A 21721-nucleotide genomic window follows, 5' to 3' on the forward strand; every position below is an offset into this window, starting at 1 on the left:
ATTGGCAGAAATCAATAACCCAAAAAGTAACAGTTACTTAAAAATCATAAGTTATTGATTACTCAAATCAAAAGGCACATTTATTAAGATGTAAGAATGGCGCCTGCAATTGTGACCGCATGACTGTCAGTAGTGTACCCTAACACTATTTCTTAACCAGAAGTAGCAAACTGTGTGCAATGGCTTTACTAGTTCTGTATATCTGCACCATCGAGTGAACGTGTGTGTGTGTGTGTGTGTGTGTGCGTGCATGCAGTTCTATGCATTGCAGATTTGTGGGGATTGTGCGTGTGTGTGTGTGTGTGGTGTGGTGTGTGTGTGTGTGGGGGGGGGGGCAACAGGTTAATTTAGGATCAGGGAATGGCAGTCTTGTGACTGAGTTTGTTTCCTGCCACTGTGACTGTCTTTTACGTGGATCAACATTGTTGGCAGGCTGGCCTCGAAGTGAAGATGACTGTCCCATAACCGAGAGGTCAAGGGTCGTCTTCATCAGCAGTTGTGTGTCCTGACTCTGAACCCTCCTCACTGCCGGTTCATTCACTTTAAGTCACTTTGGATAAAAAAGTTCTTGGCTAACCTCAGATGTAAATAATCTGTTGACGCTTCTGAAAGGTTCATTCTGCCATAATTCAAAGTATACCAGGTGACTTCCTTATACAGAGTGTACGTATTGTCAAATTATTTTTTAAAGGATTTAGAGTAATCCCCCCACAGATTCTCTACACTCATGAGTTATCATCAATCAGTGATGTTCAGTGCATTTCATGAGTTATTTTGAGAATGTTTGTTTCAATGTCCAGTTCAATGTCTGGTTCTTCAGGAAAGATTTCAACAACTCAAAGAAAACCATGCATTCAGTATTGGTAACATTTAGATTTTATGAATCTAAATCTAAAAAAAACTTTCTGTGGACAAAATCAGTGGGAGCTGTGATGGAAATAGCTTTAAATCCATCCTTGGCCAGTTATTCACTTAGAGTAGAAACATATACCACCAATCGGCAAAATAGACACAGAAATGCACGGTACATCAACGGAAGAATTCTTTCTTTTTTCATGAGGAAAACACTGCAATTTATCTTTACGCCCAGCTATAAACTTACAAGAACCTTCCTCACACACTATTTAGCTTCCTCAGCACCTTGAGTGGAGTCAGAACTTCAACGATTGTTTGACTTTGCCACACCACCTCATCGATTGCTAAGAGGCAGCGTGAAACTTTTAATGGGTTCGAACAGGACTTAAAATAGCAGCTTTTTGATTTCATACTTAAAGCAACATTCAGCAAACACATCTGCCACTGTGCCCAAACAAAGACCTACCGCCATTCATCTTTTTCAAGTTAATGTGTCTCTTTTCTCTTCTCAGGGTCAGTAGACTGTGTAAATGTCACACATGTGAGCTTGCTGCTCAAAGACAAGTGTGTGTGTTCCTATTCGTCCTTCCTGCTTGCCAGCAAACACAGTAACACACTCCAGTATTCAGTTCCAACACTTTTCGATTATGTTTTTCCTAACTTGAGCGACTGGTACAAAAATACTCTTTCAATACGTTGTTCATTGCACTTACACATCGAAAGACCTATAAGCATCGGCAGATTGTTAAGCATGGGGCCCTGTTTTATTTTTCTTTGGGGTTGGGACTGTACGGTCTTTGTGTACATTAGGTAGAATAGACTCGCTCAGAGGCCTCAGTTAATAAGCACCGTGACTGATTCAACAAGTACAGTGGTGGGATGGGGTGTTTTCTATTATTAATATTGAAAATACATGGAAAGATGATAAAATATGTGTAGTGTTCAATGTTCTTAATTTTCTTTTCTTTTTTTGAAAACAAAATAACCTTTTGTTTGGTTACAAAGGACCCTAATGAATCACATTATGACTTTTAAGCATTTGTAGTTGTCATGGCAACTTCCCTTAACATGAATGTTCCCTTTGCATTTGATAACCTTTCTCCCACTGTGGTCTACTACTCTACCCGAGTGGTCTCAGACGCACGTACTGTCTTGGAGACTGCACTCACTCATGCCCACTCTCTCCAAACCTCTCTCCCCTTCCTCCTTTTCTTTTCTTAACCAGGGTCGAGTAACATCTGAGGTAAAATTAGAGGTAACGGGTGACATCTGTTTACCTGACTGATAAACAGGCCAACATGAAACAAATAACTTCCCCAAGATCTCTTGTTTGTGAATACGTGATAGTGTGTGCCATTGGGGGATTCTGTCAATATGTTTTACATTTAATAAAATATACCAATTAAAATGATAACAATCATATACATAAAGATCTTTAGTTTTTTGTGTTTTTCTTTCAAAATAAAAAAAAACAGACATTTGAAACAGTGTACACATCATTGTTGCCTCTGCCACTGTAATAAAGTCTATGACCGCTAATTCTAGATCAGCCAACCCTCAGTAAATCCAGTATGAAGGCTCCAGATGACTCCCACAGAGACTGGTCTGAGTGGAGTGCACCATCAGCAGGCAAGGACCAGTGAGGAAGGCCCCGGGAAGGCAGTGAAAGGCCATGGGGCGTTGGAGGTCTGGGTCTTCTGAGAGCACTGTTCCACCTACTCCACCTCCTGCATCCCTACAGATGCTCTCCCTTCTGAACACCTAGACCCCCTTGGTCCAGAGAACCGCTCCCACCCCCTAGCCTGCCCTCATCGGACCGCCTTGTGCTTCCCCCCACAGCAGCCACACCTCTCCCCACACCGCAGGCAGGCGCGCAAAGGCACGTAGCAGCACATGCAGGGCACGAAGAGCGACAGGGCCAGGAGGGCCAACCAGCGGGCACAGCAAAGGGGGTGCGGGTGGCCCCCCAACGAGTCCTCACAAGAGCAAGGCTCCCAGAACTCCCCCTCAGAGTCCGACATGCAGTGGTAGAGCAGACTCTCTGCGCACCACACACAGGTCCACTGGCGCAGGCAGTGCAGGGCCGGGTCTGGGGCATCTCTGCAGCGGCCCCGCCCGTTCTCCGAGGAACTGAAGACAGAGCGGCAGTACACACAGCGGGACGAGCACGACGACGAAGCCTGAGGACACGCGCTGCTGTCGTCGTCGGGGGAGATTGCCCCCGGGTCGCCCCCGCCGCTGCTGGCCCCTCCTCCTCTCTTACGAGTCCGCGAGCGGGGCGTAGCCAGTGAGGTGTGGACGCAGCAGGGAGGGGGTGATCCTTTGCGCGTCTCTTGGGGCGAGCCCGCAGCGGAGGAGGAGCCTGACACCGCGTTGGGCGTGGACATGCAGGTGGGCGAGGACGAGGAGAGCCGCTGGGAAGCTTTGCTGTCCAGGCTCACTGACACGTCGCAGCCTGTCGTCCCCACTCCTGCCAGGTCCTTCTCAAAGCGAACCACGCACAGCTCGGACTTGTCCTGCAGACTCCCTCTTGCGCTGACCACCACACCCCCGGTCAGCCCCCCAACCATAGTCCTGGTGGCCCCCGCCCGTCGGTAGTCCTCATAACCTCGAGAACCCCACAGGTCTTTGCAAGGATCCACACTGCGTAGGTCCCCCTCCTCCAGCAGAGAGATGGTGGGTGAGAGTGGGGACAGGGGAGACGAGGCTGGTTGACCCACAGGAGGAGTCGGTGGAGCAGGAGGTGGGGGCGGGGGCGTTGGCGGATTTAACACAGCCGTCATTTGTGAGAGCTCGTGCTGTCCCGGCCTGCTGTGGATCTGTGGAGAGGGTATATCATTACAGATTGAGTCAGGAACAGTGTGTACTGTGGCTGCAGTAAGAACGGAGACCACCATCTATTTTGTATTGCTCTAAATTACCATACATTTCATATCACTGATTTCGCACGGAACCCCAAAGACCCAACGAGGTTCCCACATCTTTAAGAACTATTCTTAGTAATCATCAACAGAGCAGGAACATGTAACGTGACAGACCAACTGAAAAGTGTATGTGGTTGTTCCTTTGATCATCTAACTGTCACAATGAAGTACCCATAGTAGACTCGGAGCGGCAGATGTTACCTGAGCAGGTGTCTGGGTTGTGACAGCATGGCTGGATCCAAAATTGAATTCTTCCGACCGTACAAAGCAGGTGGATGACGACTCGCTTGTCACTATGGTAATTGGCTTGGGAAGCATCTCCTTTCTGCTGTTGGACGACGACTCACTTCCTGTATGAGACTGGCAGAGGCTACATATCATCCAACAAGTAAACAAAACACCAATAACTGCACGGGGGCCAAGTGGCAGAATGAAATGAGCCGTTTCTAGAGAATCGATGCTCAACCGACGCACTGCTTAGATACTCACAGCTTGTCCATCGTCCTCAGTGTCGGCCTCTTCCGGTGTGGAGGACGAGGGCGAGTCAGAGCCTTGATAACATCAATAGAGGATTTAGGCTTTGCCAATTCAAACGCAACTGGTGAATTTCTTCATGTGACTCGTGTATCCCTACCTCTGTCGAGCTTGTCGATGACAAGTTGCAGCCCTTTCTCAAAGGAGATGGCATCGGCAGGGCTCTGGAAGGTAAGGCCAAACTTCCGATCTTCTACCCGCCAGTGATGGAAGATGGGGTTCACCTTATTGTACACTAACCCCCTTTGCACTGCACACTCCAACACCGGCTGAAGACATACATGGCAATTGTAGCAACATAAGAAGTTAGTTCCCCAGCCACGAGATGTATCTTTTCCTCAAACCACGGCCCCGACACAACATGAATCAGTATGTGGGTTGTGTGGAGGACCAACGTGACAACAAAGACAGCCATAACACACACGCACACACTCACTGCTCGATCTCGCAGCCGTTCTCCGCGTATGATGTGTTCTCTCCGCCCCCTGCCGTCATGACTCCGCCCTTTACATATCACCACATGACTGAGGCCGCCACCTCCAAGGGGCACCCAACCGCCACTGGAGTCATCACGTGTCATCACCACTGCGCGAACACGCACACTGCCAGGGAAGCCAAGAAAGTGAGCAGAGGCGCAATGATAGAGGCTGCACTGTCAAACACGCACACATACACGCAAACATGCATGCACCAATACGCACATTCATTCAGATGGGGAAAAAGAGATCAACTTGCACAATGCAAAAATGCAGTACTAATTCCAGTGTGAGGCCCCTGTTTCAGCTCTGTTGAACTCAAATTGCATGATGAAATTCACACAAAGAAGACAGAATTGACAGTTTGGCATATGAATATTGCGTTGCAACATGTGACCGGCAAAGGCCTATCACACAGCAGCCTTGTGTCAAGGCAGTATTTACTAATCTACGATCACGTGAGTGATGTAAATTAGCATGCAGTGACGGTAAAAAAAATATGAAAGATCAAGACAACTGTGGACAAGGTGGTTTGGTGTTATTAATGCATGTCTACAGTTAAGGAGCATAATTATGAGAATTAAACCTGCTGACTGTGGGCGATATGCGCTGAGAATAAAGGAAGTATATCTTGAGCAAATGGATAGAAAGAAAGCCAGCGTTGAGGAGAGAAATGGCCAAATGGGAGGAGGGAGGAAGATGAGTGTTTCCCAGATAGATGTATCAATGAACGCACATTCGCCATCAGAAGCCGCGGCATTCTTGCAAAAAGGAGCTCTGCCCTCGCCAATAGGCTGAATTATGTAATAACGAGTCAAATCACACTGATGTTTAAGTGTTGCAATTATTCTTCCCATGCAGACGCTCTTTTTCTCCATTCCGCCCCTGCTGCACGCACTCATTAACACCCCCCGATATTATGTTAGATGTTTTTATGAATGGGGTAGCGCCAGATTCGCTTCGACATCGCGCTGTGGGTTAGATGTTTTGCCGGGAATATGTTTAAGGCCTAAGAAACAATGCTATCTCGGGTGGAAAAAAAGGGACGGAAAAGGGAACGGGGTGAGAGGATGAACACGGGAGATGGGGGGAGGCTGCCGATTAGAAAAGGGAAGGAGGAGAGGAGGGGTAAGGATGAGGGAGAGCGAGCGAGAGAAAAAAAAATCACATTTCATTCATAAAGTTTGGCTTTAAAAAATCATAATGAAACCCCGAGACACGTTGATAAAAATCCCAACGCCTCCATCCCTCCCTCGTTTCACTGTAGCCATGTCTTGAATGACGCGATGCTGGCCATATTTCGCTTTTTCCCCCCCCATACATTTTACACATTGACTTATTTCGTGACTGTTTTAACCAATCTGACCACGCATTTAGTTCTGAATTGTTGCATAGCTTCTGTTGTTTGTGTAATACGTTTTTATTGTAATGTGTTTGCGTGTATGCGTGCCAGTCGTTTAAAAGCACAGGTCCAAGTGTATACGGTGGTTTAAGGTGTATCACATATTGGCATGGATATATCGGAAATGAGTGTATGCTGTTGATTCAAGACTACGTAATGGTGTTTTTATTCTCGTCATCCTGTAAATTGAAGAGCACCGATTGTGATAATAGTGCATGATGCTGGATTGGTGTAACATTGATGGCGGTGGCGTTCTTTCTATCCGTTTTGGCGGATGGCTGAATATATATTATGTGCAATGTTAAAAATAAAATGTAAGGACTTACTCGCCCTCCATGGCTCGGTGTTGCCCGCCGCTTGCAGCAGCCCACCCCAGGGTCTCCTCTCTCTCTCTCTCTCTCTCTCTCTCTTTTTATCCTCCTTTCAGGAAACACTCACAGGCTCACTCACATTCTCTCTCTATCTGCTATCATTTTCCTAATTTTTCTCTCTCTTCCTTTCTCTCTTCCTCTCGCGCTCTCTCTCCACCTTGATGTCGTTTCGGTGTATCAGGATAGGCTTGAGGTTGCAGCAGCCATTTTCCGCTGGCAGCATCCTCCCTCCCTCTCCCTCCCTCCCTCCCTCCGTCTCTCTCTCTCTCTCTCTCTCTCTCGCTCTCGCTCCATATCACTCCCTCGCTTATTCCATCTCTCACTCCACCTGCCCTGTGCCAACACATCAGGACTAATCATTGACAGCATCGTGGCTTTAGGTGGGCTAATTCTATAAAGCAACATAATATATATGGACAAATAAAATAAGATTTGCCCTTCATTGCATCTTTGCTGGAATTTGTGTTGTTTTAACATTTATTATTACACAATGCGTTTGGTTTAGCTGTGTATGCTTATTTAATTCTCAATTGTGTTAAGTCAAGTCCAACGCAGAGTAATAACACAGGCAAGTCTCCCATCGGATCCTAGCGTTGTTGCTGGCAGCAGCAAAGGTTTCAGCACCATGGACAGCGATACCTCTTTTGGCATCTTCGACGTTTGTTCATGAAATAACTGCCCCTGTTTGAATAAAACAAAAATTATGTTACTTCGGGGTCACTTTGACAAACTAAACATCTATTCTATAGGTGTACAGCACAACATCTTATATATACGGAGAGCAGTGGGTTGGAAGTAACTGTCCAAACTTCAGCACTTCTTGAGTAGGACAGAAATTGTTGAGAAAGTCGAACATTGCTGTCAACTGGCTTGTGGTTCTCGGTCTCTTATTTTCGTTTAGTGTGCGAGAGGTCTAGGGTTCAAATCCCGGACGAGCCCACTTCAATCTACCACTGTGTTTCTTTGAACTCAACGTTTCCAACGGTCAGAAACTGTATCTAGCCTTGGAGGAAACTCTGGACCTTATTGCTTCTCGAGTTGACACATTTAAAAGAAGACACTATTATAAGACCCACTTCTGGTTAAATCAATATTATAACCATATTGTTTATGTTAATGTTTTACAATGTTACACTGGTTAATCTAGATCATTTTTCAATTAGAGCCACTTATATTCCATCACTAACATAGCCCAAACTGGGATATTATTGTGTTAAAGCAACTTGTTTTTGAATGGTTGCTCATAATACAATTACAAAATTAACACAAACATTAGATTATGCTTTAATCCACAATAAATCAATAATATTAATAAATAGCCTAATGATGCTATTTTACAAAAGGCTCATTGAGGACACAGCATAATATACAAAATGTGTCAACTTTGATTATTGAGCACAGTTATGCATGCACTGTAAGTTCCTCTATCTAAACAATAATATATGAACTTGTATTTTTACTTCACCAACGGGAGGAAAGAGCAACATAATCCAACAAATGAAAACAAAAAAAGGATTCACCAAATCAAAAATCCGATTGTGTTCTCTCACAGAGCAAGCACTGACTTACTGCCATACAAAAGACAATGCTTACAACTTTGCAGAGTTAAACACAACCACACAACTTGGTTTGCTGAAGTGCCTGCCACCATGACTACAGAGTCAACTGACCAAGGCAAATATTAAGTCAGCCAAAAGCATTACACAAATGCAGATTGAACCACAACAGTATCCCCATCATAGCAGGACTATCAATATTGTTTAGCAGGACTATCAATATTGTTTAAGTGCCAGATGACGGTTAGAGCTCCCAGCAACAGCTGAAGAAACTGTTATCATTATGCAAGAGTTCAAAGCAGCAAGGTTGCACTTCCATGGAAAAAAATACAATGAGTTCAACAAATTCCTCAACCGAACAGAGCTGACTATGACATCAATGGGATCACATAAAAGAAGCCGACGTAAAAACACCGGCATCAGAGGTCCCAGTATTTAAAGGGATATCTACAGCTGCCCAAAATGATAATGCCACTCATAACCCAAAAACTGCAGAACCAGAAGGTTCCATGTGATGAAGGTGCTGGAGAGGCTGGTCTTGGCTCACCTCACTGGACCCTCTGCAATGTGCTTACCAGCCTCGTGTGGGAGTGGACGAGGCCATCATCTACCTGCTGCAGCGACCTCAGTCCACCTGGATGGAACCGGTGGCTCTGTGAGAATCACTTTCTTTGACTTCTCCATTCAACATCATCCAACCACTGCTGCTGAGTGAGAAGCTGTGGGGGGTCAACGCGTCCACCGTCTCCTGGATCACTGACTACCTCACAGGCGTCAGACTGGGCCGTGTGCTGTCTGGGACAGTGGTCAGTGGTGTTGTTCCCACTGGGAACTGTTCTGTCTCCCTTCCTGTTCACCCTGTACACCACTGACTTCAATTCAATTCAGTTTATTTTATATAGCCCAATATCACAAATTACAAATTTGCCTCAGAGGGCTTTACAATTTGTACACATACGACATCCCTGTCCCAGGACCTCACATCGGATCAGGAAAAACTCCCCAAAAATAACCTTTGACATGGAAAAAAGGGAAGAAACCTTCAGGAGAGCAACAGAGGAGGATCCCTCTCCTCGGATGGACAGAAGCAATAGATGTCATGTGACCAGATAAACAGCGTTACCAAGTTACAACACATTCAATGAATATGACAGAAATGTATGAATAATTATTAGTAGGCATGGACCACGATCCAGACCTCCACAATCCATGAAACAGAAGGAGGTAGAGAAGAGACGGAGGGGCATCAGCAGGGCCATGGCAGGAGGCCGGGCCACAGAGACATCGCGAAAGAGGCCAGACCAATGAGGACCCAGGACCAGCTTTAGACACCGCCAGGTCCAATGGACCCTACGAGATGAAGTCACAAAGACTCCGGGGAGGAATTAGAGTTAGTAATGTGCAATGGAGAGATGTAAATTCATCCATAAGTAGAGAGAGAAGAGAGGAGCTCAGTGTATCCTAAAACATCCCCCAGCAGCCTATAAGCCTATAGCAGCATATCTAGGGGCTGGACCAGGGCAAACCTGCTATAAAAGAGGAGCTTGATAACTGAAGGCTCTTCCAGGACAACTCGGGGTCATGCCATCTGCAGAGGTTCTCTGATGACTCTGCAGTGGTCGGGTGTATTAAGGACGGACAGGAGGAGGAGTACAGGGCAGTAGTGGATGACTTTGTGGAGTGGGCCAGAAGAAATCACCTGCTTCTGAACGTGGCCAAGACCAGAGCAATGGTGGTCGACTTCAAGAGGAAGACGACAGCTCCACAACCACTGAGAGTTCTGGGAGAGGATGTGGACATGGTGGAGGAGTACAGCTTCCTGGGTGTCTCCATCGACAGCAGGCTGAACTGGAAGGCCAACATCAATGCTGTGTAAGAAGAAGTAGACTCTTTTTCTTAAGGGAAACTTCGAACCTTTAATATGTGCAGCAAGATGTTGGAGATGTTCTACCATTCTGTTGGACCAGTGCTCTGTACATCTCCGTAGTCTGCTGGGGGAGCAGCATTGGAACCAGAGACACCAAACAACTCACTAAACTGGTGAAGAAGGCCGGCTCCATCATTGGCTGCTAACTGGACTATCCAGAACAGGTGGTGGAGAGGAGGACACTGAAGAAATGATTGTCCATATTGATAACCCGGACCATCCTCTCCATCACCTACTGCAGGGACAGCGGAGCAAGTGCTCCAACAGACTGCTTCAGCTCCGCTTCACAAAGACAGATATGGGAGAACATTCCTGATACAGGAGAACATTCCTGCTACAGGAAAACATTCCTGCTACAGAAGAACATACCTGATACAGAAGAACATTCCTGATACAGAAGAACATTCCTGATACAGGAGAACATTCCTGCCAACTGCTATTAGACTTTATATTAAATCTCCTCTTTCCAAATCATCCTCAAACTGATCATCAATAAACCTTGCATCGCTGTGACTGTATCCACTTTCATTTTCATTTCCTTTATTATTTAAGGTCTTAAATGTAATATGCCCTGCTACTTTATTTTATTTTACTCTATTGTATATTTGTAAAAAATGTTTTGCTGCTGCGTCAAGAAATTTGCCCCTGGGGATGAATAAAGTATAATCTAATCTAATGTAATCTCTATCAGACTCTTTTTTCCCTACCTTAAGAGACTGCTGTGACGACAAAATGCATTCAAAGAATTACTTAAAAACAACGTAAGAATACAAGAAAGGTCACTACGAAAGAAGAGATTCATGGGAAAAATGGTGAGGTTGGTGAGGGTCACTGGCACCAGTTTACAGTAAATCAATCCTGTTCACACAAGATGCGCTTTCGACATAACCCAGAGACAGGTTATTGCAACCCTGATTCAAAAGAAGCAACATAGTTGAATCCACCAACTTTGAATTTATCACATAAACAAAACCAGGAGCATATACTCTCTGAGCCAGCTGGCAGGGAGAGTGGTTGAGAAAGACTGCTGAGGGGCATTTGAACTCAGGTGCCATTCATCAACAATAGGACAGGTAGACAATAATCTGCCCTGGATGACCTTCAATCCAACGAAACAGAACGACAGAAAGCAATGTCCTTGAACAAAATAACCCTACCCTTAGTGTTGCCCACTAAGCAACCTAAAGAACTAACCCATATGACTTACCGAAATGGCCCATTATCCACTTGAGTAATGAGTAAATATTTAAGCTGGTATTTACAATATAAGTGCTGTAAATACCACTTATATAAGCATAGTAATACATTGGTAAGAAAACTACAGGCAGCTGAGACCCTGCAGTAGACTCATGGTGATTCAAGTTGGTCATGTTATGTATAACACCGAAGGGTTGTGGTCAGTGTAAACCACAACCAAGTACTGGAAGAACCTAGGGAAACACCAAAGTGTGCAAGTATGGAGTAACGATGGTGATGGCAGTTGAACTTCTTGGGGTCGCAGCAAACAAGATGCTCAACTCCCAATGTGTCATCCTGGAGAAGGACAGCTCCAGCACTCAAATCACTTGCATAAACAGCAAGTTAGAAGGCCAGACTTAAATTAAGTAAGAGGCTCCCAAAACGGAAGCCCTAACCAAAGGTGCTTTGATATTTATAAAGCCAACTAGCAAAACTCAGACCCAATGAAAGAGACCTTCGGGCTGAGCAGGTTAGTTAAAGGAAGAAACGTTTTTACAGAAAGTCCTGTAATAACCATCCATCCCACAGAACCTTTTTAATTCCAGCCTTGTAATCAGGGCAGCGAAGTTTACTATAGCCTTCACGTTGGCCTCTATTGGACAGACCGAGCTGTGCCCCACAACTCTACCCAACTAGATCACCGTGGATTTCACACACTCGTATGTCACCAGGTTCAGGATCAAGTATGCCTCCATCAATTGCTTTGTTTCTTCCTCACACCAAGTTACCGTCTCTGTTGAAGCTAGTTTGTGGCAGTGTTCCTACTTCAAAGCCAGGAACTCCACGAGTTGCGCAGGATATCTGGACCAGATTTGGATCACAGACTTGCTGGAAGAATCTACAGGTCTCATTTTCTGCTCACACTCTGCTACTTGTCTCAAACATGCACCCAGACCATAAGTGGAAGCATCAACTCACAAAATAAAGGACGTGAGCCAACGCTACAGTGTGTAAAAGCCTGTTTCAGAGCGTGGAAAGCTTCTTGGCATTCTCTAGTCCAGTCAGAAGGAGAAAGCGTACGCCATGTTGGGTGCTGGGAATGAGACTGGGAATGAGACTTGGGCTCAGATGTCAGCTTGTACAGTGGTCTCACCAGAGTAGAAAAGCCTTCGATGAAGGATTGTAGTAGTCGAACATGCCAAACACTGATCTAAGTTTCCAACAAGGTAGAGTAAATCCATCCACCTTCATCAGGTCCTTCTCTAAAAGCTTTGCTCTGACCTCAACCTGGATCTGTGAAAACCATTCTCTAATTATCTGGCCCAGGGACAACAGCTTCTGTCTAAAAGGTGACATTTATTTGGAGCAAGTTTGAGGCCATGGTTCTGCAGGCAACTGAGCACTATTAATATATAATAATAATAATAAAGTTTCTCAAAGGTTAGCTCATCATATGGGGCAAAGACAAGGTGGTCATCAAGATAGCAGGTGATGGTGTAGTGATGGTCACAGAAGAGGGATGGCATTAGCCTCAAGAAGGAGCCTTGACTGTGGCAGTCTATTATACTCATAGAAGGCAACAGAGGTTGTGCATGCAGTGAACCTTTAGTCACCTTCATGGAGGGGGACCTTGTAGGAGCTGTAGGTCAGATCCATGGAGCTGAAAAAGCCCTACCTCAAAAGCAGCCAGTGCATCAGAGTGGTGAGGCAGAGCGAAAGCATCCTTGAGAGTATATCTGTTTCGCTTCCAGAAACCAGTGCAGTCTCAAAGATCCCCTTTCTTCTTCCAGACTAACAGCAGGAGAGACGCCAACTAACTGCAGGACTTCCTGATGATACCCTTTTCCTCCATCTCTTCGAGAACCACCTCGAGCTTATGGTAGTTTGTTGGAGAGTCTCTTCAGTGCTCCATCATCTCCTTCTCATTCACAAATGCTCGGAGCAGAATCAGTGCCCATACTCTCGGCCTCTAAATGTGAACAGACAGAGTAGCACTCTTGAGCAGGGCTGGGAGAGACACTGACGGCGTTCTGGTGTCTAGGTCCGTCTTTGATGCTGTGGTCACTCGAAAAGAACCACAGGTGGTCACAAATGCATAGAAACAGTGTCAATATAATTACGTTCTCTCTTTGATCAACTTTCCATTATTATTCAGATTTTCATTTAACTGTCACACACTCACCTGGAGGATACAAGTCTGATTTGTTCCCCCAGTGGTTTTTTTATAGCTGAATCATTACCTTGGATACTGTAACATACTAACAATTGAAGGTTCCACTTGCAATTAAGTCTGAGAGGTAACAATAAGGCAAGAAAACTAACCTGTTGACAATGAAGGGGCAAAACCCATCCAATCAGCATCATGGGCCTTGGAGAGTTGCACTTCTTTCTAATACTGGTTCAGGTGGTTGAACAGCAACAGGCTTAACGTGGGTTTGTTTCTTACTAAGAACTGGATATCGAGCAGCAATATGACCAAGCTTCATTCAATAGAAAAAAAGTTTTATGTTCATGATTTGCAGTTAGTAAACTTCTGGGTTCATTCAAAAGACTTCCTAGGAAAGTTGGAGCTGTAGTGTAAAGAAAGTGAAACAGTCATTCATTCATTTCTGAATCGTTTATTGCAGACAAAGATTTGCATTGTAATATCAACTGGATTACAAACCATCTAGGGCAGAAGAGGCATTACCACTTAGAAAACACACAAGCCTCAATGGAAATTCTGTCATTTGCTAGGATACAAGGCAAGGGCAAAACATGTATGTGAGACTTAAAGAGTAAATTAACTTTGTTTGCTTGAATTTGGAGGACATTTTTTCCATTTGATAGTTGTGTGTGACACTGACAGACAAAGTAACAGGGTGGTGATTGTAATTAACTCTCTAGTGGTTGTTGAAGAGCTGAGGATCCGGGGTATAAAATGTATTAGTTGGACTTGGTGTTGGCCATAACCCATACAAAGCTCAGTTTGAATGTTGTCTTGGATAAAATGACTAACTGGAACATTGAAACCCTTGAATGTCCTCGATAAGGGTACCCGTGTAGCAATTGCTGACAACAGACGGGTCACCTGTGACACTTTTAGTTTTGTTCCCCATCGTTTAAAATGAAAGAAAAACATCCAGACAGAAAAACCTGCAGATAACTGGAGCACATGACAAGTAAATGTTGATTGATGTTTGCGTTATGGGGAGAAAGAAAAACCCACTCTGCATTAATTTAAGTCATATTCCACAAGAAAATTTTTATTTGAGCTGACTGGATGTACACTGGATCAGCGGCCTGTGTGTCTGAGTGTGTTCCTGGGAGCGGACTACACAATCATTTCCAGCTGTCGTGCATATTCGATGACCTGTTGTGCCAGCTCCGTAGAGGGGATGGTCACCTCTTCTGTCCGCTGCTGCTGAGTGGTGAAAGAGTAATAGCCATCTGGGCTCAAACTCCATCCTCTCTAAAATGAAATCAACAATATGCATTGGCTGTTGGGCAATTTAATTATTTGTCGGCAAGAATCTAGGACATTTGGTTTCAACTTCGAAATGGAAATAATAAGAAAACCTGTTTAAGAAAATCTTAAGTTCAATAATCAGCTGTCTGCAATTCCACTCAATGTCAGGCTGCTTTCTCCACCTTACCTAATTTGTTAAATGTGCTTCTATTAAATTAAATACTACGTGTTGGACCAGATTATAGATACTTCTCTGAATTAGGCTTGGACAGACTTTGAGCTGCTGCAACTATTGTTTACATTTGTTAAATTACATGTATTGGCTGTAAACATCTGCAACAAACCAAGGACGATATGATAGAAATGACACCTACAAGGTGGTACGTTCTAATTCATAGTTTGTCTTTTTGTGTGTTTTAGTTACCACCATAACTTCTATAAGTAAAGTAAATAAAAACTCGGTAAGACAGTTGGCCACAAGCCTGTATTAATTTACCCTCCCATTATATTCAAATGCAAGTGGAAAATACAAACACTGTTAATTTTATGAAACCTGCAGAAATCCTTTTTTTTCTTCTTGTAATCTCGGCATACAACTGACATTTGGCATTACATTTAAACTCATTTCACAATCGAAAATATACATACCTTTTTGGCATAATCTGTCATCTTTTTTGGGGAACTGAAGAAAAGCACACGGGTGGCCTCACTGAACTGGATCTGCTCATATGCTTTTTCTATGCAACCTGCGATCTCATCACTGCAATTGAAAGGGTCACAGATTTAGTTGAAGTGTTCTTTAAAGACAAGGGCATTTTATCACCTGGTCTTTTTTTTGTTTTACCTGCTGATTACATAACAATCAAGATTAAACAGTCAAATAAAGAATAAATGGAGGTATCCTTACTGATAATTGAAAATAACAGATTGAGTTGTTTCCTTTACAGAGTCCATCATTTTCTATATCGAGACATCAAACCACTTACAAAAGGAAAGAGAAGGGACCATGCATTTAAATTGTGTGTGTGTATATATATATATATATATATATATATATATATATATATATATATATATATATATATATATATACATACATATACACACACACACATATACATATATGTACACATATATATATATATATATATATATATATATATATATATATATATATATATATATATATATATATATATATATATATACATATATGTACACATATACATACATATATGTACATTATATATATATATATATATACATATATATATACATATATATATACATACGAGTATTAGCTGACATCCATCAATGGCCAATTGACCGGAGCACAAGTGACCTGATCAAATTGGGTTAATACGCTTCACCAAAGAAAACAAAAGATTCTGCATTTACAATATGGCTGTAAAGCACACACAAATAATTGTATTAATTAATCAAACATCGAAACAATAGCAGGCACAGTTACCATATTCATTCTTACCGAATTGTGTCGAGCAGAATATCTATAAAAAAGGTGTAGCTCTCAGCAGGGATGTTGCCTTTGGCAAGAAAGACCTTGTTGTAACTTCCTTCCATCAAGTACTGAAAAGGCCAGGAGAGGATATAAAACATCACAATGGTATTTACACATTATTATTACCCAATGTTGATATTTTTGTGTTAATAGACAATTAGACTAAAAGCCATATACATACACACACACACACACACATATATATACACACACACACACGTGTGTATATATATATATATATATATATATATATATATATATATATATATATATATATATATATATGCCAAAATGAAGCCATTTGAATATGAATGTGATAATTTGAGGGCACCAAGAAACAGCTGGTAGCCGGCTAATAAACTAATTGGACAAAAAAATATCAACATTTCACAACAGTCCAATATCAATTCCTTAATGTGTGCTTTGCCAAGAGGGAAATTGCAGCACCTGCTCTAGGGACACTGGGTGTCTGATGTATACGTTGGCCTGAATATCTCTTGCACTCAGTCTCTCAAGTTCTGTGTGAAACTCAGACACCCGGTTCTGTGAGAGCAGGAAGAGCAGATTGAGTCCAAGTAGCTGATGCATGTAGGCAGCTTCAGGCAGTTCCTCCCTTAATGACAAAAGGTAAAGAAGGAGTAATGTTAGACTAGCCCAGTAAGTACTGTATAGCAGAACACTCTATATTAAAAAAACATGAAACGGTGACATTACTTGTAATCAAAGTAGTAACATTTAAGCTGGGCCATGTATCTCTCAAAGGATGGGATGTCCTTCTTGAGGATACTCCACAAAGCTCCAATTTCAAGGATATCACCTGAAACACAGACACAAATTGTTCTTAATTGGGGATATCTTCTTGATAACAGGAATACTAGTTAATCAAATGCTAATCCACAATTAACATGAATATTGTCTGTTAGTTCTACATGCCACCTTTACTCACGGGCTAAAATGAGCTGCTGCTTCGTGAGTGCAGACCCACTGGTCGGTAAGAAGTTCAGCTCCAGTAATGAAACCTGCAAAAAGAAGTTTGCCGATTTCCACATGTTTTTTCATTTAATGATACTTAATACCTCTACATTTAACAAATAATGTATGTTTACTTCCTTATATTTATTTGACATCTTAATTACTAGACTAGATTAATACAACATATAAATTGACTAACGAGTTATGATCATAATAAATTAAGTTACCCTGCAGTAAAGTAATTAAAATGAGCCCTACCAATTCCAGCTGCAACATTTAGTAACTTAGCTGTAGACATTAAGGCATTCTGAATGCACGACTTTTACTTGTAGAACGTATTTTTTACAGCGTGTTGTACTTAAAATTATAATAAATACATTTTAGATCAATAAAAGATCTGAATATGTATTCTACCTCTGTCCTATATTACTGTATCAAATGTGCCTTCAGGTCCTCCTGCGACTTAACGAGCTTTTGTCAAATAAAAACATAATCAAGCGTTGAACGACGTCATTTTAACAGAGGGGTTGGAAATAAATAAACCAAGAAGTAGCTAGCTAAACGCTAACGTGAGAGAAACGAAGAAGCCGATTGACGTCTCAATTATCTTCCGTTTAAATGATTATCTTGGTTGTCAGTTCCAGGTTGACACGAACTGGACAATGAATTAGCCAGCAGTACGTTAACGTTAGCAACACAGAGATCCAATTATTACCCCATTGTCTCATAAGCTGAACAACAACATATTGTGAACACGGGTAGTTCAGTTACATCCTTAAAGGAACGATGTATAACGCTCGTTGTCCGAAGTGTAACGTTACTTCATAGAAAACTATAAACAACATTAGCAAGGCGAGCCTAAGTTAGCACGCTTAGCTCCGTTTGCTAACAGCGCGGAAGCTTCCAAAAGTGCGCCCCAGTCGACTCGTAAAGACAAAAACAGACACGTCAATGTGTGAATCTACCTTAAGTTTGCTCAGAAAGTCTCCACATTTACTCAGGTTTGGGTTTTTCTTGTTCCACTCCGTTTTGAGTGTCTCATACAGCCCTGCAGTCTCTTTCAACGCCATGGTGATTCTGCAAAATATACGACACCGGCCACCGTAATACGTTAAATAACTGTCGTAAAGCACTCTCGTTGCCATGGACTGTTTTTTTTTTCCTTTGGGGAGACATACGACGGATCAAGATGGCGGCATTCGGCACAGAGCGGTGGTTGAATGACCTCCCAAACCACGCTATCTTCCAAAAGATACGAGCCAAGTTGTATTTGGAACCCAACGCGAATGAAAGAGGGGTCGCTAAAAACCTCACGTTTTGTTTGGGCGGGGACTTGTTCGTGTGGGACGATGCCGACCGCGTGTTTTACACGACCAACTTGCGACATCTCAACACGGATGAGAGTCTCGGCAACGCTAGCGGGAACCACCAGACCTTGCTGTGTATCAACCCTCCGCTCTTCGAGCTGTGCCAGGTGTTGCTCAGCCCGACTCAGCACCACGTCGCGCTCGTCGGGCTCCGGGGTGTCTCCGTGCTGGAGCTCCCGCAGCGCTGGGGCAAGAGGTCCGAGTTCGAGGGCGGACGGAGCGAAATCAACTGCAAGACCGTCCCCGTGGCGGAGCGCTTCTTTACCAGCTCGCCCTCCGTGAGTCTGCGGCAGGCGGCTTGGTACCCCAGCGAGACCGACGAGCCCCACCTGGTGCTGCTCACGTCCGACAACACCGTCAGGTTTTACGGCTTGAAGTCGCCCCAGACGCCGGCCAAAGTCCTGTCAGTGTCCCAGTCGGAAGATGACATGAGCGGCCATCCTCCGGCCCGCTCTTACGCGGCATCTTTAGGCGAGATAGCGGTGGCGTTTGACTTCGGGCCGATTTCTTCCCCGCTTCGGCAGCTGGCTGCACAGTGCTCCAAAGAACAGCTGGTCTACCCTCTGTACATCCTCTACGAAAACGGGGAGACCTATGTGAGCTACACGAGCCAGGCAAAGGGGGTGAGTCTAACTAAACCCGTTGGACCCCTCCCGATGTATCCCGCAGCAGAGGATAACTACGGCTACGATGCTTGTGCCATCCTCTGCCTGCCATGTGTGCCCAGCATCCTGGTCATCGCCACAGAAACGGGCACGCTGTATCACTGTGTGGTGCTGGATTCTGAGGAGGAGGAAGAGACCAGGGCGGTGGAAAAGTGGATCCGAGGCACAGAGGCAGTGCCAGCTCTCTATGTATTCGAGTGTGTTGAGCTGGAGCTCACCCTCAAAGTAGCCACAGGAGAGGATGAAGAACCTCAAGAGTTTGATTTCACCTGCCCGATCCGACTGCACAGAGACCCCCTATGTCAGCAAAGGTATCACTGCACCCACGAAGCAGGAGTGCACAGTGTGGGGCTGATCTGGGTCAACAAGCTGCAGACGTTCCTCCAGTCGGGTGAGGAAGATGAGGACAATCTCCAGGAGCTGGCTGCCGAGAAGCGCTGTATTGTAGAGCACATTCTTTGTACCAGACCACTCCAGTCTAGTCAGTCTGCTCCAGTTCGTGGCTTTGTGATTGTGTCTGACCTCTCATTGGGTGCCACCATGATCTGCATCACCAGCGCCTACGAATGCATTCTGTTGCCCCTGCTGAGCTCCATTCGCCCTCCCTCCCCTCCCCTGCTCTGTACGCATCCAGGACCAGGCTCTGGTAGCTCCCCTCTGCGCGGGCTGGCCAACGACTCATTTGAGCAGCACATCCGCAACATCCTGGCACGCAGCTCCACCAATCCTCTCGTACTCAAGGCCGGGGACAAGGACACGTCGCCGCCACCTCCAGAGTGTCTGCAGCTCCTCAGCAGAGCCACACAGGTCTTCCGCGAGGAGTACATTCTCAAGCAGGACATGGCCCGCGAAGAGATGCAGAGAAGGGTAAAACTCCTGACCAGCCAGAAGAACAAGCAGCTGGACGAGTTGACTCTGTGCAGGGAGGAGAGGAAGAGTCTGAGGGAGGCGGCAGAGAGGTTGGCCGACAAGTACGAAGACGCAAAGTATCGCCAGGAAACCATCATGAACGGGGTCAAAAAAGTGCTGGGCAGCCTGCAAAGCCGACTGCCCATACTGTCAAACAGTGAAAAGGATATGAAGAAGGAGCTGCAGACCGTTGGCGATCAACTGAAACACCTTGACAACTGCATCAAACAAGTGAACATGAAGATGGAGTACCAGACGACACAAGTGGACAAGGATGTGCCTGCAGCCAGGACGACGGTCTCGCTCAATGCCCAACAGAAGAAGGTTGTTCAGGATGTCCTCAGAGAGCAGGGACAGCAAATTGGTGACATGATGAAACAGATCAAAGACATCAAAAACCATTTCAGTTTCTAAGCGCTTCAGAAAGCAGTAAAAATAATTGCAAATAATTGAAATGCTTGTTTGACTACAGTGATTTAAATCTGCTTTTTGTGACATTTGATGAGAAGCTCGATTGTGTGCTTTTGTTATGACTTAATTGACTGGAACTGATATTTGAATTGAAAGATATTTTATATACCCTTGTATAACTTTACCTTTTGATACTACATGTTGTTTGTCTCTGAATGGGTATACGATAGGGTTTCCTTCATGTCTTGCATAACATTTAGCATATTTCATACTTTAACTTTTCTAAATGTTAGGGTTTGAGTCAGAGCAAAATATGCCATGTATAGGCAGGAACTATTTGAGTTTTTTGTATTGACAATAAAATGTAAAGTTCTCTGTAACCGTCTTTACTCATTTGTGACACATATCAGCCATTAACTGATGTAAAACTGAATAAAAAATAGATTGACTTAAATAATATGCGGAGAAAAAGCAGAGATGGGGAGGTTATTTGATACGTCCCATTTTCTGTAGTCCATTGTAATACAACATGCATACGCTGCCTGTAAATGCCTGTATTTATCACCTTAGTCCATGATGGCCATGAAGAGATCACTTCCTTATGCAACTATTATGCAAATAAAATAGGCAGTCCAAATCCACAGTCCTTGTTGTCCAAGAGTGTGAATTTTAAGTACAATCTTAAATTCAGCAGAAGTATATATGAAGCTGTAGCTGCTATAGAAATTGTTGTTTTTCACAAAAGAAGGACACTAGATTTTGACCCACCTCATGGATTACTTCTGGCCCAGTACTGCCAGGAGGGACCATCGCAGCGACCATCACTGCATAATGCAGCTGCATACCTCCAGTTGGACACTGTAGAGTAGTTTCAGTGTAAGGTTGCCAGAATCCCTGTATCCACCAGATGTCACCCCTCCCCAGTGTTGTTGACCTCAGTGGCAGGTTTGAGAGCGAGGAATTCCCCCACGTAAACACTGGGTGACGTATACGAAGACCCTGGTTTTGTTGAGTAAGCTTCATTGTTGGGGACGTCTGATGCCGGTTGGGTTGGGGGGGCTCTGTTCAATCCCACCTGCAACTTCCCCCCCATGGCTGTAGCTTGAGTGGCGATGGTTTTGGCCTCAGGCCAGCCTGAATCTGAATCTGTAACAGGCGGGCTTTGTTCAGACCGCTATGGGGATATTTGAATCTACTCTTTAAAAT

General features: G+C 44.1%; 3 protein-coding genes across 3 annotated transcripts; 1 reads left to right on the plus strand and 2 right to left on the minus strand.

The window, feature by feature from the left end:
* Positions 1–647: 647 nt before the first annotated feature.
* spred3 (sprouty related EVH1 domain containing 3) lies at positions 648–6528 on the minus strand. The gene is made up of 6 exons (XM_034548643.1): positions 6518–6528; positions 4750–4915; positions 4414–4582; positions 4269–4330; positions 3981–4139; positions 648–3674 (listed from the first exon to the last, which is right to left on the minus strand). Exons 1-6 carry the CDS (start codon positions 6526–6528, stop codon positions 2664–2666), a joined length of 1578 nt encoding a protein of 525 aa, XP_034404534.1. The 3' UTR covers positions 648–2663.
* Positions 6529–13826: 7298 nt separating this feature from the next.
* On the minus strand, positions 13827–18332 carry psmd8 (proteasome 26S subunit, non-ATPase 8). Its single transcript, XM_034548372.1, has 7 exons — positions 18129–18332; positions 17138–17210; positions 16906–17008; positions 16639–16804; positions 16159–16259; positions 15321–15432; positions 13827–14675 (listed from the first exon to the last, which is right to left on the minus strand). The coding sequence occupies exons 1-7, from the start codon at positions 18306–18308 to the stop codon at positions 14538–14540; spliced, it is 873 nt and encodes a 290-aa protein (XP_034404263.1). The 5' UTR covers positions 18309–18332; the 3' UTR covers positions 13827–14537.
* nup88 (nucleoporin 88) lies at positions 18272–20895 on the plus strand. The gene has a single exon (XM_034548371.1). It carries the CDS (start codon positions 18353–18355, stop codon positions 20516–20518), a length of 2166 nt encoding a protein of 721 aa, XP_034404262.1. The 5' UTR covers positions 18272–18352; the 3' UTR covers positions 20519–20895.
* The last annotated feature ends 826 nt before the right edge of the window (positions 20896–21721 follow it).

Source organism: Cyclopterus lumpus, chromosome 13 (genome assembly GCF_009769545.1).
Source record: "Cyclopterus lumpus isolate fCycLum1 chromosome 13, fCycLum1.pri, whole genome shotgun sequence".
Taxonomy (NCBI): domain Eukaryota; kingdom Metazoa; phylum Chordata; class Actinopteri; order Perciformes; family Cyclopteridae; genus Cyclopterus; species Cyclopterus lumpus.